Source organism: Balaenoptera musculus, chromosome 15, assembly GCF_009873245.2.
Source record: "Balaenoptera musculus isolate JJ_BM4_2016_0621 chromosome 15, mBalMus1.pri.v3, whole genome shotgun sequence".
NCBI classification, from domain to species: Eukaryota; Metazoa; Chordata; class Mammalia; order Artiodactyla; family Balaenopteridae; genus Balaenoptera; species Balaenoptera musculus.
The window spans coordinates 82,096-97,964 of NC_045799.1; the positions used below are offsets into that span (position 1 = coordinate 82,096).

Here is a 15,869-nt window from a genome sequence, read left to right on the forward strand (position 1 = left end):
GTCACACCTGAGCCGCGGGGTGACTGCAGCCTTCCTACCTGTCCCTTACACAACGCCAGCCACTGTGAAGACACGGCACCCAGAGCCCCTGGCCTCAAATCAAGTCGCTTCGTGGTCACGTGATCCCTGAGTGCTCAGGGCCAGATGGGTGAGGCGAGTACGGCATTCGGTCAGGTGCAAATTTTAAGGGGGAAACAAAACTAAGTGATCAAATTAAATAATAATTTAATGCAATATTTTAAAACATCTAAATTAATGCAAAAATTCCATGATGAGCAAAATAACAAAACTTTAAATAAAGACCGGGCCAGCATTTGTGTCTTTTCCATTTGCATCAGGCTCAAACGTGGCTCAGCAGAGCACTGACGATCACACAGGAATAAGAGTGTGAGTGGAGGTGCTTGATGAGGTGCTAGGACAGACCCCTTCCATGTGCATTCCAGTCACCAGATTCAAAGAAAAATGCTGGGCTTCAAGAGTAAAATACAAGCACCCTCAAATGAGGTTGCCGCCTAAAACTTCACAGCCCTGCCTGTATATAGCCTGGGCTGCCACTTCTTGGTGGCCATGCTCTGGGTCATGGCTTGGATCCTTGATGGAGAGCGTCTACATGTCAAAGAATATGAGAGATCAGAATCTGAGATCTGGGAAGGGATGCCCACCAAGCCCGTTGTCACCCACACTTCCATCTCTGAGGGTCACCTGAGCCTGGGGACCTGGCCTCACCCAGAGCACATCATGGGGAGTGAGCACATCCAGAATTAGAGGTTTGGTGTGGCTATGAGTGCATGTGATATCTGGGCTTGGAGCATCCCTGTGGAGGTGGAGTGCCCGAGTCACCTCCACCAGCAAGTTCCAGGCAGGTATGAGCAGGGCACCACAGGCCCCCACTTGGGAAGATTGCAATAAACCAGACCAGCGGACCTCAGGAGTCCCTGCAGCAAAGGCTGCCCAGCGAGCAGCGGGGAGAACAGCAAGTACTGAAGTGCACCGGGGAGCCCAGGTGGGACCGGGTCCCAGAGCAGGGACCTGGCAGACGTGGGACCTGCTGTCACATTTTAGTTTTACTCTACTCAGAGTCACTTTTCTTCCTTTAATTTTAAAGTGACAAGATCACTGATGGTCCTAGCCTCCACTTATTCTTTGCCTAATCTAGACTGATAATGACTAGACCAAAAGTCACCTCCATGCTCCACGCCAAGGAGTGAGAAGGACCCTTGCCCGGACCCAGGGGCCCCAGGTTCGGGGCTGTGCTCCAAGTACCTCACCTTGCCGTGCCCGCCCAGGAAGAGTCTCGGGGTCCTGCAGTTGTCGGTCTTGTCTCCGTGCGTCCACCTCTGACTCAGCAGCTCACCCCGGAACTCATTTTCTGAGAGTCAGAAAAAGAAAACCTAATGAACGCCAGCTGTGCCAGCTCAAGGGGAGAAATCGAGAAACTTGGGCCACTCTTGTACACAGCGCTCATACGATCCTTGTTTTCTGGAATCCGCCAGAAAGACACCCAAGGTCATGGCCCCATGACCATCTCAGGAATAAAGGACAGGAGCTCTTGGGGGAAAATCACTCTCTGCTTCGGACAGTCCTCAGGGGCTTCTGGCACCCTCACCCCTGCACCATCATCCCAGCTCCTGCGCTGTTTCATGGAACATGTCAGGAAGTGGGGGTGGATTTCCACTAACAGCCACTCCGACCAGGGGGCTGGCACAGGTCAGGTGAGGTCCAACGCTTTGCCTCCCCTTTGCCAGGGTTCCCGGCATCTTTCCTCTCCCTGTGTTTCTGCCTCTCTCCAGGGCAATACTTCCAGTTAATATTTAATTCCTCACATAAATTCACACGTCAAAGCAGAGGCTAAAGGCATCAGCTGGACCGGACAAAGAAATGCATTGTGTACCTATTCCTTGCACGGCACTCCCTTGTTTCCATGACAACCAGCTTTCTACAACTGCAGCGTTTCAAAGGAAGGTCATGAAGTAACCAACAATAAAAACAGGAAATGAATATTCCTGCATTCTGCTTTCTGCCTCTCCTTGGAAGTGAGTTTGGGTTCTGCTGAAGGCAGGTCAGGCACACTGCTGTACCACCCATCATCCTTCTTTCCTCACGTTTTTGATGTGCATCCCCAATGCTGTTTTGCTGTAATTCCACCACTCCTGCCCCGTGCTCCGGCCACACTGCCCTCTTGTCTGGAAACGTCTCCATCCCATTAAAGAGCCCCAGTAGCACAGGAGGGAAGCAGATTGGTTGTCAAGGAGACGGCCTAATGCACAGTCTTCAAAGGAATGGGTAATACCACCAGAATTTGGCACCTACTGTGTGCACCAACTCTGTGCCTCACCCTCACTGAGCTGCAGGGGGCGCCCCTGAGGACTGGACTCCACGAGAGAGGTGTGAACCGGACATCTCGGGCCAGCTACCCCACGGCCACCAGCAGACTGTAAGGGGAGCCAGGCCCACCCACCCAAACCTATGACAGGGGTCGCCCAGGGCCCCGGACCCCGGAGGAGGAGGAAGCAAACAGCATCTGCAGTGAGGAGGGAGCAGACAGTCTCCTCCAAAGGCGATGGAAGGGAGGATGCTTGGGAGGTGAGTTGACAAGAATGGCTCTGGCCACGGGGTGTGCGTCGCGCTTGAAGACGGGTGGTAGGAATTCTGCATCTAGAGCGACACTGGAGGCTGGGAGACCCCTGGCCACAAATGGGGTTCCCTTTCCACACGTACCTCCCATCAGAGAAGACGCTGCAGGAACCCTCACCCTGGGCTGATTTGCGAGGCTCCAGCGGAGTTTCTTACCATGGTGACATATGTGAATAAGTGGGGTAACTGGGCATATCTCCCTGGCAGCTGGAGGGAAGGACATACCCTGAGATCTGTGCTGCCGTGAGCAGGATGGCTCCCTCCCCCTCGGCGTCCCGGCAGGTGTCCTGGAAGCCCCCCTCCCAGGTCTTCCTGCTCTCGGTCCCACACGCTTCCCAGAGAAGCCCAGCAGGTGAAGGGCGCGGGTCTGTGCCGAGAGGCCTCTGTGTTCTGTGACGGGAGGGAACCAGCTCACAGGGGCCTCGCCGCTCTCTCCTGAAGCGAAGCCCTGTTGAGGGGAATCCTCCCCTCACCTGTATTCCCTGTGCCCCACGCCGGCTCAGGCCACACAAGAGGGCCTTAAGAACATCTACCCCGGACTCCCCTGGTGGCGCAGTGGTTAAGAATCGCCTGCCAATGCAGGGGACACGGGTTCGATCCCTGGTCCGGGAAGATCCCACGTGCCATGGAGCAACTAAGCCCGTGCGCCACAACTACTGAGCCCTCGTGCCACAACTACTGAAGCCCGCGTGCCTGGAGCCCGTGCTCCGCAACAAGAGAAGCCACCGCAATGAGAAGCCCGCGCACCGCAACAAAGAGTAGCCCCCGCTCGCCACCACTAGAGAAAAGCCCGTGCACAGCAACAAGACCCAACGCAGCCAAAAATAAATAAATAAATAAATAAAATAAAGACTATGGTCTGTAAAGCTTAAGAGAAAAGAGTAAAAAGAACAGGTGCCCAGCATCTCCCTCACAACAGCACCCCAGCGATGTCTTCAGCACCAGCCCTGGGAGGCGGAGGGAACTTGCAGGAGTCACACACCCCGAGACCAGAACCACACGACGTGGGTCCGTAATTCACACGACTCCTTCCTTTTCCCAGGAATTTTCTGGTAGCAAACCATAGTCGCCACAGTAAAGTGTGACGGTGCTTCTCCTTCGCTTGGAGATAACCCCGGGGCCCCCTTGGTCCCCGCTGGGACCCGCCTACGTCCCACCGCAGACAAGCCCTCCGCTGTGTGGACGCACTGAGCTGCGGCACCCCGGCTGCCACAGAGGCAGCACTTGACACCCACACACGCCCAAACCACGGCCGCCAGCCGTGGGGCAGGAGGAAGAGCCATCAGAGCCTGAGCGCCTGGCACACGGCGGCCGCGTGAGGGTGGCTCTGCTTCCCTCGCCCGGGATCCGACGTGGGGAGGGCTTTCCTCAACACCGGCCCTTTGCCTGGGCTCTCAGGTCTCTAGTGAGCTCGTCTGAAGCCCTGCTCCCAGACACACAGAACAAAGAGGCCGCCTGGGAGCCGGTGGCCCTGGCCGTGGCCTCGCTTCGGGACGGCCTGCTCCATGTCGCCCCAGCGCCTGACCCCACGGAGGCCCCAAACTCACTTTGGCAGGACTCTGGCCGGCAGACAAGCTCAGAAAAGCAACCAGGCCTGTTAACAGCCGCACTCGGGCCCGCAGGGCAGGGAGTCTCCTGGGAGCTCAACTGGCATCGCCCTCCTGGGGCCAGAGTCAGGTCTGTCCCTCTCCTAATGACGCCAGTGTTCAAGGTCAGATCAGGCCTCCCCAGCACAAGCCACTTTGGCATGTGGATTGTTTAGCTCTGAAGGCAGTAGAGGCCCTGTGGACTCAAGAGAAACTCCCGTCAAAATGTTTTCAGTCTTCACTGGATTGTGTGTCTCCGGTGACCTGCCTGTGGAACCAAGAGCTGTCACTACCGGCCTTCCACCCAGCAAGCAAAGGAGGAGGGTCTTCACTTAGAGGGAGCCCCCATCTTGGCTCTCCCATGGCCCCACCCGGTAGGACCTGTCAGCCCCTGATGCCCCGCCTTCCTCTGTCCCCGCTCTGTCCCATCCTGGCTGAGCCCACCTCTTCCCCCGGGGCTTGTCAGGCCCTTCTTCCCAATGCCAATTAAAGTGTCCTCGGAGAAGCAACCATAGACCGTCTTCCTCTCAACTGTTTGCTCACCTGCCCTAACTGGACCCTTCCTGGGGCTTCTCGACTCTACAGCAAGCTTGAGGCGTCCGTATTCACAAAACACAATCTGTCTGGACTCCGCACCCCAGCCCCGGGGCTCCACATCTCCACCCGCTTCACAGCCCGATTTCTTCAGGGACCCCGAGAAGCTGACTCCGTCCCTGCTCCCAGGCCAGCTCCCAGCCCTCCACCAAAGCAGCAGCCCTTGAAGGGTCACCGGTGACATCCTGGCCGCCCGCCCATCCTGCACCGATACTCGCTCCCTCCCTCCTCGCCTGGGGTACTCCGGCCGCCAGCAGCCTCTCCTCCTCCTTCTCCGCTGGCCGTCCTACCGCAGCCTCCTCTGACTTCTCCCTGCCCTGCTCCCAGCCCGTCCTGCACCCCGAATCCTGCCTGTTATTTTCTGAATCTCACCAGCATCTGAGCACTTTTGACCTCTCCAGCTGTTCTGTTTTGTTTGCAAAAATTGATAAACTGATTCTAAAACTGATATGGCAGATCAAGGAACATAGAATAACCAAAACAATAAAGGTGGACCCGCCTCACACCATACGTAAAAATTCACACAGTGGATCAGAGATCTAAATCTGCGTTAATACTCCTAGAAAACGCAGGAGTAAATCATCCTGACTTTTTGAGTTAGGCAGTGGTTTCTTTGACAGGACTCCTAAAACACAAGCGACAAAAGAAGAAATGGATGAACTGGACATTATCAAAGTTTAACACTTTGGGAAGTCAAATAACACCACCAGTCAAGTGAAGAGACAACCCACAGACCGGGAGAAAACATTTGCAAGATCACATATCGGATAAGGGACTTGTATTCAGAGTATAGAAAGACCTCTTACAACTCCAGAATAAAACAAATAACCCAATTTTAAAGCAGGCAAAGGGGAATTCCCTGGTGGTCCAGTGGTTAGCACTCGGTGCTTTCACTGCCGGGGCCCGGGTTCGATCCCTGGTCGGGGAACTAAGATCCTGCAAGCCGCATGGCATGGGCAAAGGACTTGAATAGGGATTCCTCCAAAGATAACATACAAAAGATGCTCATCATCTAGTCATCAGGGAAATGCAAGTCAAAATCACAATATGATCCCACTGCACACCCACTAAAATGGCTATAATTTTTTTTTTAAAAAACAGACAATAACAAGTGTTGGGGAGAATGTGGAGACCCTGGAGCCCTCATACGTTGCTGATGGGAGTGTAAAATGGCACTACTTTGGAAAACATTCTGGTGGTTCATCAAAATATTAAACATAGACATACCATAGGCCCCAGCAATTCTACTCCCAGGTACAGATCTAAGAGAAGTGAAAATATATGTCCACACAAAGCCTTGTACCCAACTCTTTATCACAGGTTTATTTATACTAGCCAAAAAGTGGGAAAAACCCGAATGTCCATCAATTGCTGAACGGACGACGCAAGATATGACGGAATAGTATTTGGCAATAAAAAGGGTTAAAGTGTCCGTCCAGGGTCCAGTGTGGGTGAACCTCAAAAGCATCAGGGGAAGAAGCTCAGTGGAAGAAGTCAGACAAAAGAAAGATCCCAGACTGTACAGTTCCTTAGTTACAGAATGTCCAAAAATGGCAAACACATAGAGACAGAAAGTAGATTAGTGGTGCCGGGGCTCAGGGGAGGGGCAGCGGGCACGCCTGTTCACGGGCACAGGGTCTCTTTCTGTGGGGACGAGAACGTTCTGAGGTTAGACTGTGGTGATCGATGCCTAACCCTAGAAATATGCTAAGACCACTGAACTGTGTACTTCTAATGGGTGAATTTTGTGACGAGTAAGTTATATTTCAGTAAAGCTGTTTTTTAAAAGTCAACGGCACACACGAGGGAGCATAATGGTGAGAGCCCCACAGGCAAGGTCTTGACACACGGAACTCCCACCCGGACACGGTTACCATGACCGACTTTAAAGAGGGAGGAGGCCCGCGGGTCGGCCCAAGCGAGCAAACCTGAGGAAACAAGCAGGGCAGGGGCTCCCGTCCACGCCAGGAGCACAGGGCGGGCGAGGCATGTTCCGACTGCCAGGGCCGTCCAGCCACAGGAGGGCTCGGTGTGCTCTGGGCGCTGCAGGAGATCCATGTAGTGGAGGCTCACATCAAAAATAAATTTCTGACAACAGTAGCTGCAAGACCAGAGGTGAACTGCGTCCTCCGTGATGTGTGAGCCGCTGGCCCGGAGGCCTGGGGCTGGTCAGTGAGGCCCCCCCACAACCCAAGACCCTCGTACGGGGCAGCAGGTGCGAGCAGGCTGCCTTTGGCTCCCCCAGCCTGGCTTCTGTGGGCCTGTGTCCCGGGCCCACCTGGAGATGAGGTAGGGCTGGGCCCAGGGGTGCAGGAAGAGGACGGCTAACGGCAGCGGTGTGGGACGGGCCTTGGGGGGCAGGGCGAGGCGTCTCAGACCCCACCCCGCAGCAGCTCTGGGGACACAGGCCAGGAGAAGACAAGCGCTTCTGTGTAGCAGGGACACCGTGACCCCGAGCAGCGCACGCAGCCCTACTCTGCCACGTCAGGACCGTCGGCAGCTCACGGCTGAGCCAGGGCTGTAGCCGATCTCTCCTTCCCTCACCCCCACGACTGACCACGTGGCCCCGTGCCCGGCCTGTGCGTCAGTGGGGCTGCCACGCCGGGGCCCCCGCTGCCCTGGAGAGGGCAGGCCTCCTCAGCCTTCAGAACCGATCCCCAGCAGAGACCCAAGGACGACTATATAAACACATCTTCCATTTAAAAGGAAAAATTCTCTCCTCCTTTCATCTCAATCCTCATTCGCCCTCTCCTTCCTGCTATTCAGGTTTAAGGCAAAGCCCAGAAAGGCAGGAAGAAAAGGGTTAGAATAAAATTGTAGCAACAATTTAAGGCCCACACAAAACTGACCACAGGTCACAGTAGACACTGGGCCGGGGAGCGGGGGCTGTGGAGCCACAGCCCAGAATTCTACCCTCTGAAGCCAGAGGACCTCTGACCCCAAAGCCCTGAGGCGCAGATGGTGCTCCCACACACGGGAAGCCCTTGGAGGCCCTTGGAGGGCCCAGGCCACATTGCACAGCTCCCAGGGCTGCAGGACGACGTTTAGCATCCCTCCAGCATCAAAGGGAGTTCCCAGGACCTTCCTGAGACCTGTGGGCCAGAACCCTGGACAGGGTGGGGTGTGGAATGCATCTGGGAACCTTCAGTGGATGAGTGAGGAAGCATCGTAGGAAGCGCCCCTCCTCTGCAGCGTGGATGGCGGCTAGGAGCAGGAGGCAGGACAGAGCCAGGGACGGCGGGACAGAGTGGAGGTGGCCTGGCCCCGGCAGTAGCAGGTAGAGATTGGTATGGGAGGTTTTTTTAGAAGGCTTCACACCATCACATCTGTCTTCCCCAGTTGGGAAATAAAATGCAAAACCAAAATGAAATATCCAGTAGAAGAGTTGGGAGAGAGAGTCAAAGAAACATGCTAGAAAAGTAAATGAAAGAAAAAGACAGAGAGGAACTTCCCTGGCGGTCCAGTGGTTAAGACTCCGCGCCTCCACTGCAGGGGGCGCGGGCTCGGTCCCTGGCTGGGGAACTAAGATCCTGCATACTGTGCGGGGCAGCCAAAAAAAGAAAGAAAGAAAAAGACAGAGAGATGGGGGAAAAGGAGGAAAAGCCGCACAGGACCTAATGGCCAACCCCCGAGTTCCAGAGAGAACCAAGAAAATGAGAGGGAAACATGTACTAAATAATAACAAATAATTTCCCAAAACTAAAGGAAATTCTATTTTTAGATTGAAAGGCCCATCAAGTGCCCAACACAGTGAATGAAAAAAAGACCTGCTCCAACCAAGCCAAGCACTGTGAAATTCTAAAACACCGGGAGAAACGAGAGGGCCTGAAAGCTCCCACAGCGGGAAGGTCACACACGGAAGATATCCTTGGGATGGCCTTCCAACAGCAAAGCCAGACCTGCAAACTGTAAGGTTGAAAATCAACTCCTTCTGCCCTCTGGCCCCAGACAAAATATCAATCAAGGAAAATAGTGGAATGAAAACACCTCCAGAGACAGTCTCAAAAGCATGCTCCCCACTGGACACTAAGGAAGTTGGTAGAGGGGACAGGGAAAGTTATCTACAAGAGAAGCAAAACTTGTATGAGAAATAATCTTGGTGTGTGTGACTGCTCGCAGCAGTGAAAATGAATGAATGAAGAGGACACTCAGCATTACGCAGGGGGAGCCAGCCGGGGGCTGGGGTGGGGAGTGGCAGAAGACTCTGGTCCTGAGGCCGTAGGTCCTGCAGGGTCTGTCCTGCCCCACATCCTGTGAACCCACAGTCCCGGGCGAATGGGGCCCATGAAGGCCCGGCCCGGAGTGGAGGGTGGGGCGTCCCCCGGGGGTGGGTGTCAAGAGCCCACAGGCCAGGCGAGCGCGTGTGGAAGGGCGAGGGGGGGCCTGGCGCAGACACGTGGTTGATCAAGTGAGCATACGAAGGAGACTGGGCCCCTCACTGCTGCAGGAAGAAGCCGCTCACGTGGGAAGGGAGAGATCTAGAATGCATTCCCGGGGGACTGGAGTCAGAGGCGTCCGTGTGAACGTGTGGTTCTCAGCAAGAAACAAAGCCAGGTGCGTGCGTGTCCACGCATGCGTCCGCTGAAAGGCTGGCAGCACATCCACGCTAGGTGCAGGGGTGGCTCCAGGCCCAGGGCACAGAGCACTCAGACAGTCACAGACGCATCAGAAGGACACAGAGGCCAGCACTGCCGGGCTGCCCCCGGCCGGCAGGATGATCTGAGCATCAAAATAATGACTATAATCCACCGGATAAAATAAACTGTGCGTCTACTCAGAGGTCAATCACAATGAATACATTGGTAGTGTGAAGAGGAATGTGGTATTTCCCCCCAAATAACTTATTCATCGCAAAGGGGAAAGTGTCACTGCAGCAAGAGACGCTGGGATGACAGCCCCCAACCCGGGGACAGGGCTACCCCTGGCATCACCAAGCAGCCCACGTCCAGGCCCCAGGACAACTCACCCGGCACCCGGCGCCCTCCGAGGGGGAGGTCACGCCTGACCAAGACCAGCACCCCGTGTGGTTCCGAGCCCCGCCTTGAGACGCTGTTGAGGGCCAGGCAACCCTGGGTGACAGTGGTTCTAGAGAACATCTCCGTGGGAAACCCCTCTGGGTGACGGGCACAGAGTGGCAAACGCACCCTCAAGTGGTCAGGAGAAACACCCTTTGAAAAGTTTCTGTGAGTTTGAGATTGCTTCAAAAAATATTTTTAAAAATGGCATGGTGTGGGGTGTGATTTCAGTAACAAGTAGTCAGGGGAGGCCTCTGCGAAGAGAGCTTGCAGCCGGGGCCCGGGGACTTCTCAGGCCCCTCCAGCGGCCCGTCTCCCGCTTCCTAAGTCCCAGGACTGTTCCTCGAAGATCACGAGGCAAAAATGTCCTGGGTCAAGGCTGGCTTCCCAGGGACCTCCTGGAGAGGCGGGGACAGCGGCGGCAGGGCGTGCCCCGGAGAGAGTCTGACAGCCTGGAAAATCCAAACGGGAGTGGCACCCATGCCCTGGACACTGTGGGTCCCAGGCCGGGCACAGGACAGGTGGGGCACCTTGAGCCCCCAGGAGTGCTGACCTGGGTGGCCTCTCCCCCTCCAGGCCTGTTTGTGACCTGGATTCCAGGGTCTGGAGGCAGCACTGGTGTCCCACCCACTGCACCAGCTTTTGGCAGGAAATGCAAACAGGGCCGATGGGGAAATGAGGGCAAGGTTTGCTCTTTTTCTTTCCTTTTTTTTTTTCTTTCTTGCTGGAATTCAGAGAGAAGTAAAATGAAGACTTGCTGAGTGGAGCAAAGACAGACCTGCTTTTGCTGAGTTTAGGTGAAAATGAGAGAAGAGAGCTGGGGGCAGGGGAGCCGGCAGTTCCATCGCTCTGCACGATTCTCATTATTTTGCTTCTAAATCAGCCTCGCTGGTGCTTTCTCTATTCAATAAAAGCCAAACGCAAGCCACGTCCCCTAATCTCTCCAACAGCAGCTCACTGCTGAGAAAATAATACAGATGTAACTTCCAGCATCGTACACTTTCTTTTCCATTTATATGCAAATAGTGACCTTTCACCCAGGCTGTCTCAAAGAAGTGATTCCTTAAAAATGCAAATAGCATGTTGCAGGCAGTTACAGTGGCTCAGCCTTTCTTATATGATTATTATTATTTCTTTTAACCTTACCCACGCTGTAACAACAACAGCTCCACGGCCGGGCAGTAATGAAGACTTTCCGAACCCAATCGCAGGACTGGCTCCCCAGGCGGCCTGTCAGGGAGCCGGCCAGCAGGGGAGGGGCCCCGGATGACGAGGGGTGGGGGGCCTCGCGTCCCGGGGAGGCACAATGGCGTGGAGCCGGGCCTCCGACACCCAGGCAGGTGCGGGGATCGCGGGCCGCGGGCAGTGTCTGCTCCAGGCAGATGCACAGGATTTCACAGAGGGCCTTCGCACCCCAAATGGAGTTCAGCACTAGGGGTCAACACGGGTGACCCCGACCTCCACCCCCACCCAGGCACACGTGCTTCACCCCCAGACGAGGAGTCGGGGCGGTGGGGGGAGGCCCTCCCTCAACCCCCCAGGCCAGCAGGAAAGGCCTGGACGGGAGACTGGAGAAGGGGCCTGGGAAATGGACACGGCTACTGGGTGCACAGGAGGCTCTGGGCTGGGGGCGTCCACTGCCCTGACCCACCCGACTGACCGAGTCCTCGCCGTGCCCCCCACACCCCGCAGGGTCCCCGGGATTTCCCCTGCAGGGGGCAGAGCTGTCCGGCCCGAGGAGAGGGAAGACGGCCTCTTCCTTCTGCCTTGAAACCGCACTTTACTTAGGCTCTTGCAGTTAACCCGACTAGAACGGGCTCCCTCTTGCACAAACAGGATAAATCCAAGCTGCTCGCGGCTCCCTTAAGGTCTGTCCATGCCCTGGCTCGTGTCCTGTCCAGAAGGACAGGGAGCCGGCAGGAGGGTAGGAGGTCCGGGCAGCTCTGGGGCCTCGAAGCCCGGGGGACGGGCTCGACAACAGTCCCGCTCTCCTTCTCCCACCCCAGTCCCTCTAACTCCAGGACGTGGAAGCACTCCTGTCTGGGGGAGGAGAGCGAGCCCGGGGGGCTGACACTGGAGCCCCAGCCCCAGGGCTCAGAACGGCCCCCACGTGGCGGCTGATTTTCGGGGGAGGCGTGGCCAGCAGAGACACCCACCTGTCAGCCTCCTACACCGCCCACTCGGCTGCCTTTCAAGTGAGAAATACTGGGGGGCTGCGCACGCGAATTTCCCAGTCTGGACGGGCGTGCGCGACACGCAGAGCGCGACACGCGGAACAGAATTTGCAGAGAACACAAACCATACAGCCCAGAAGCAGCTGGCCTCCAAACGGCTCTGGGCAGTAAGGGGTCCATCGCCGGGAGGGGGCATGGCGCGGCGGGGAGAGCCCCTCCAGGTCCTGTGCCCCCCACCGCCTCCCCCACGCTGACACGCGCGCTCGGGAGCTGTCAGAATGCTCTCCGGGATGGCATCACAGCAAGAGTGGGACTCTCTCACATCAGGGCCCATTTGGGGTCCCCCGCATGCCAGAGGCACAGGCTGCGGCTGAGCTTGAGAGCTCAGACCCTGGGGCATGCAGGGCCTAAACCACACCAGGCAGCAGGTTCTGAACCCAGAAGCTGAACATGTGATTTGCAGCTGACCCAGCAAAGCCTGGGCCCAGAAGTCTGCAGCTGGTCCCATGACACACCCGTTTGTAGCCTTCAAGGGGGCTACAAAGTTTGCTAATGCAATTCAATATCAAATACAACCCGCCTTTCCTCTCCCTTTGGGCTGATGCACTGACTTCGGGGTCTCCACGGGTTTCTCTGATGGCTTCAGTGGCATTTCCAGAAGCATCAGAGCTGCAGGGTGAAGGAAGGCGGCAAGCTCACGGCTCCTCACAACCCTCACACAGCGTGAAAAGTGCTGCTTTATGTGTGTGGGGGAGGGGAAACCTCACAGCTAACATGCTTTGGTGCAAAATGAGACCCCATGGGACTTCCCTGGCGGTCCAGTGGTTAAGACCTCGTGCTTCCAATGCAGAGGGCGTGCGTTCGATCCCTGGTCAGGGGGCTAAGATCCCACCTGCCGCGCGCGGTGCGGCCAAAGAAAAAAACACTGAGACCCCAGGAAGCCAGGGCTGGGGCGTGGGCTTCATGAAATAAAAGGAGATCCACCAAAATCTAAGTAATTTAGCCAGAACCTAATCAGACCACTCAAAGGTAATAACAGAAACGCCCCTCAGTCTGGACAACAGAGTCTAACTTTACACCCAGGCCAACAGGGTCTTAACTCACAGATGGTGGAGAGAAAACTCAGAACTGAACACTTCAGGACTCTCTTCCCACCTTGATTCAGAACCTTCCCTGGCTGTCTCCAGCCCAGCACTGGCAGCTCAGTGCCCGTGTTTACAAGGGCACCCAGGCCAGCACCTGCGTATGGACCAGAACAGAACGCTGGGGCACTGCCCGCCAGGCGGCCCCGACCTGGTGGCCTGCAGGTCCTCCTGCAAGGCAAGTGGGGACACCCACAAGGCTGATCCAATACGATAGCTGAGATGTTTCAACTACTGGACACCTAAGGGTGTGATTGTGACGCCTGGGAGGGTCCGCCAAGGGGCCCGGGCGGCGTCTGTTAGAGGCCGTGGAAGAGGAGCTGGAGGTGAAAGGAGACAGGAGATGGGTCAGGGATCTTGGGGTGGCCCAGATGGGGGATGGAGAATCAGGTTGGAAGACAGGCTGGAGACAGACCAAGGACGGCTCCCACGCAGCGGGAAGGCAGCCAGGAGGGCAGTGAGGGTCAGCGTGGTCCGAGGATGACCTCCTGGGCGGTCTGGGGTGCTGGGCAGTCAGGCCGTGCAGGTCTGGGACTTGAGTGAGAAGTTGCATAATTACACATGCATACTGATGGTTAACAAACCAATTCACTGCTCAGTTAGCAGTCTGGTAACCAAGTAGGCCGTTTTGAACCACTGAGCCTGGGAGTCCTAGTACAGTTACAGACTCGGAGCACCTTAGTTATGTCACAGGTGCAGCTCTGAGTCTGTGAAACGCCTTGTGCCGCCCCTTCACTCAGGAACCACCGGGCTGCCCGTAGGGGACAACGGGGGCCAAGCCGTTTTATACCCTGTAGGTGTGAAGAGTGAAGGGACACCGCCTGGCATGCAGGAAGTTAGGGACGCGCCCCAGACCTGCGACCCGAGGTGTCTAACCCTCTAGGACCGAGTAAAGCAGGCCCGGGGATAAAGAAGAACGGAGAAGCCAGACCCCCCTCACTCCCAGGCAGGGGCAGGTGGGCCCTGGGTCCGGAGTCTGAGCCGAGAGAGCTCGGGGGTTGCAGGCCGCGGGGAGGGCAGCCGTCCAGCCTGGAGCCCCGGGGAGCTCTCTCTCACGCTGCTGCTTTAATGTGGAGTTTTTAGGCAACAAAACGGGGGAAAAGGAGAGGCCCCAGATGGCTTCCGCAGGAGCCCTCAGACCGACATCGAGCGGGATCAAGGTGTGAAGCCAGGCGTGAGGGCTTGTCTGGCGGCAGCTCGGCCAGATGGCGCGTCCGGATGGACACACGCCTGCGCCCTGCCCGCCGCCCTGCGCCACGCGGTACCTCGGGCCTGTCCCCGGCGCACCCTCCATGCGGGCCCCGCTCCCAGGCTGCAGTCCCGAATAACCCCTCACACACCACACGTGTCCGCACAACCCCACACGGCCCCTCCAGGTGCCTGAGCGGCAGAAGGGGGGCCCGGGGACGCAGAGCGGCCAGCACTGGGCAAGGGCTCTGCCCCCTCCAGCCAGGACTAATCCTGGACAGAGGCAGGTTAAACCGTCCTTGGAGTTACTTTCATTGCATCTGATTAAAATAACACTGCATTTTTTAAAGTGTAAATTGAAAAATGAAAAAAGGAGGGGGTATGGACCCCAGGCTCCCAACAGACGGAGGCCAACCGCGAGCCGTGCTTCCTGCTGGCGAGCATTCACTACTCCGTCCCCCTGGAGCCAGCCCAAACACGTCTGAGAGCAAAGCACTTTAAGTCAGGTGGAAAACATCCCTCGTTTTGTTTTGAGGGTTTTTCAAGCAACATTTGGGGGAATTCAGCCATCTGTGAAGGACGGGACGCATGCCGGGGACCTCGAGGCATTCCACCCGGAAGCCCTGCAAGCAGCCGGGAGGGGTCCCGAGAGGGTGGCCCCAGGGTCTTCAGGGAGCAGAAAGCCCACGCGGGGGCAGCACCGGTGGCAGCTGCTCTCATTCCTTCCGGGAAACAGCATTTTCCTGGCTGAGTAATCTCCTTGTGATGCCGGCTCCCAAAGACTGTCTTCCTGTAAACTCACACCACAAAATTCCTGTTAAAATTACCTCTGTAGACAGCTAACTTCTGAGTGAATTCACAAGGAAGGAGCAGGCGGGAGGGTTAGGAGCTGGTGGGGGTGGAGGGAGGGCCCCCAGCCAGGCCCCTCTCGGCTCCCCAGCCCAGCTTTCCACAAGATAAACGCCAGCGAGAAGAGGATCTGGACGGGTCTTCCAGGCCTGGGACCGGCGTTTATCTCTCCAACGCGCAAGGCTGACCGGTTGCCCAGTGCCCTGCCTGCCTGGGGGGGTCAGGTGACAAGGCAGCCCCTGCCCACCCGGCAGACACCCTCGCCCCTGCCACCTCGTCCACTCCGGGCCCAGGGCTGAGCAAGGTGCTCTGGGTGCTCCTGGCCCCCCTCCCCAGCCCAGGCAGTGAGCAGGGGAGGGGGGGGGGTGAGCAGCCCCTCCCCCGCCTTCTCTTCACACGAGTGGAAGTGCCTCGTGCACCAGGGGGAGCTCGGCCCCAGCCAGCCATCAGAGCAGCGGCCCAAGGCCCAGGGACACTTCTCACACATCCTGTCTGCAGGCCCCTTGTGCTGCCGTCTCTGCCAGCGCTGGGCCATGCAAAGCAGCATTCCAAACCGTGCAACCATCGCCCGGGCTGGGCACCACCAGCAGGGGCTGGACGGCACACACACCCCAGGCTCCCGGACCAGCTCCCAGAGTTGGCTCAGATCCCCTCTGCCCCCACCCCAAATGCCCCACCCCCATCACA

The 15,869-nt window shown here is 57.0% G+C and overlaps 1 protein-coding gene across 10 annotated transcripts in view; it reads right to left on the reverse strand.

Annotated features, from left to right (window-relative positions):
* Positions 1 to 15,869, reverse strand: part of MYT1 (myelin transcription factor 1) — a 74,799-nt gene that overhangs the window by 52,656 nt on the left and 6,274 nt on the right. For 6 of the 10 annotated variants that reach the window (XM_036827317.1, XM_036827318.1, XM_036827320.1 and 3 more), the window contains exons 1-2: positions 2,719 to 2,800; positions 1,269 to 1,369 (exon numbers count right to left, since the gene is read on the reverse strand). In XM_036827317.1, coding sequence (XP_036683212.1) covers positions 1,269 to 1,369; positions 2,719 to 2,725 — 108 coding nt within the window. In that variant the 5' untranslated portion in view covers positions 2,726 to 2,800. Of the gene's footprint in view, positions 1 to 1,268; positions 1,370 to 2,718; positions 2,801 to 15,869 lie in introns of those variants that run through there. The other 4 variants (XM_036827324.1, XM_036827325.1, XM_036827322.1 and 1 more) reach the window with 1 other exon arrangement.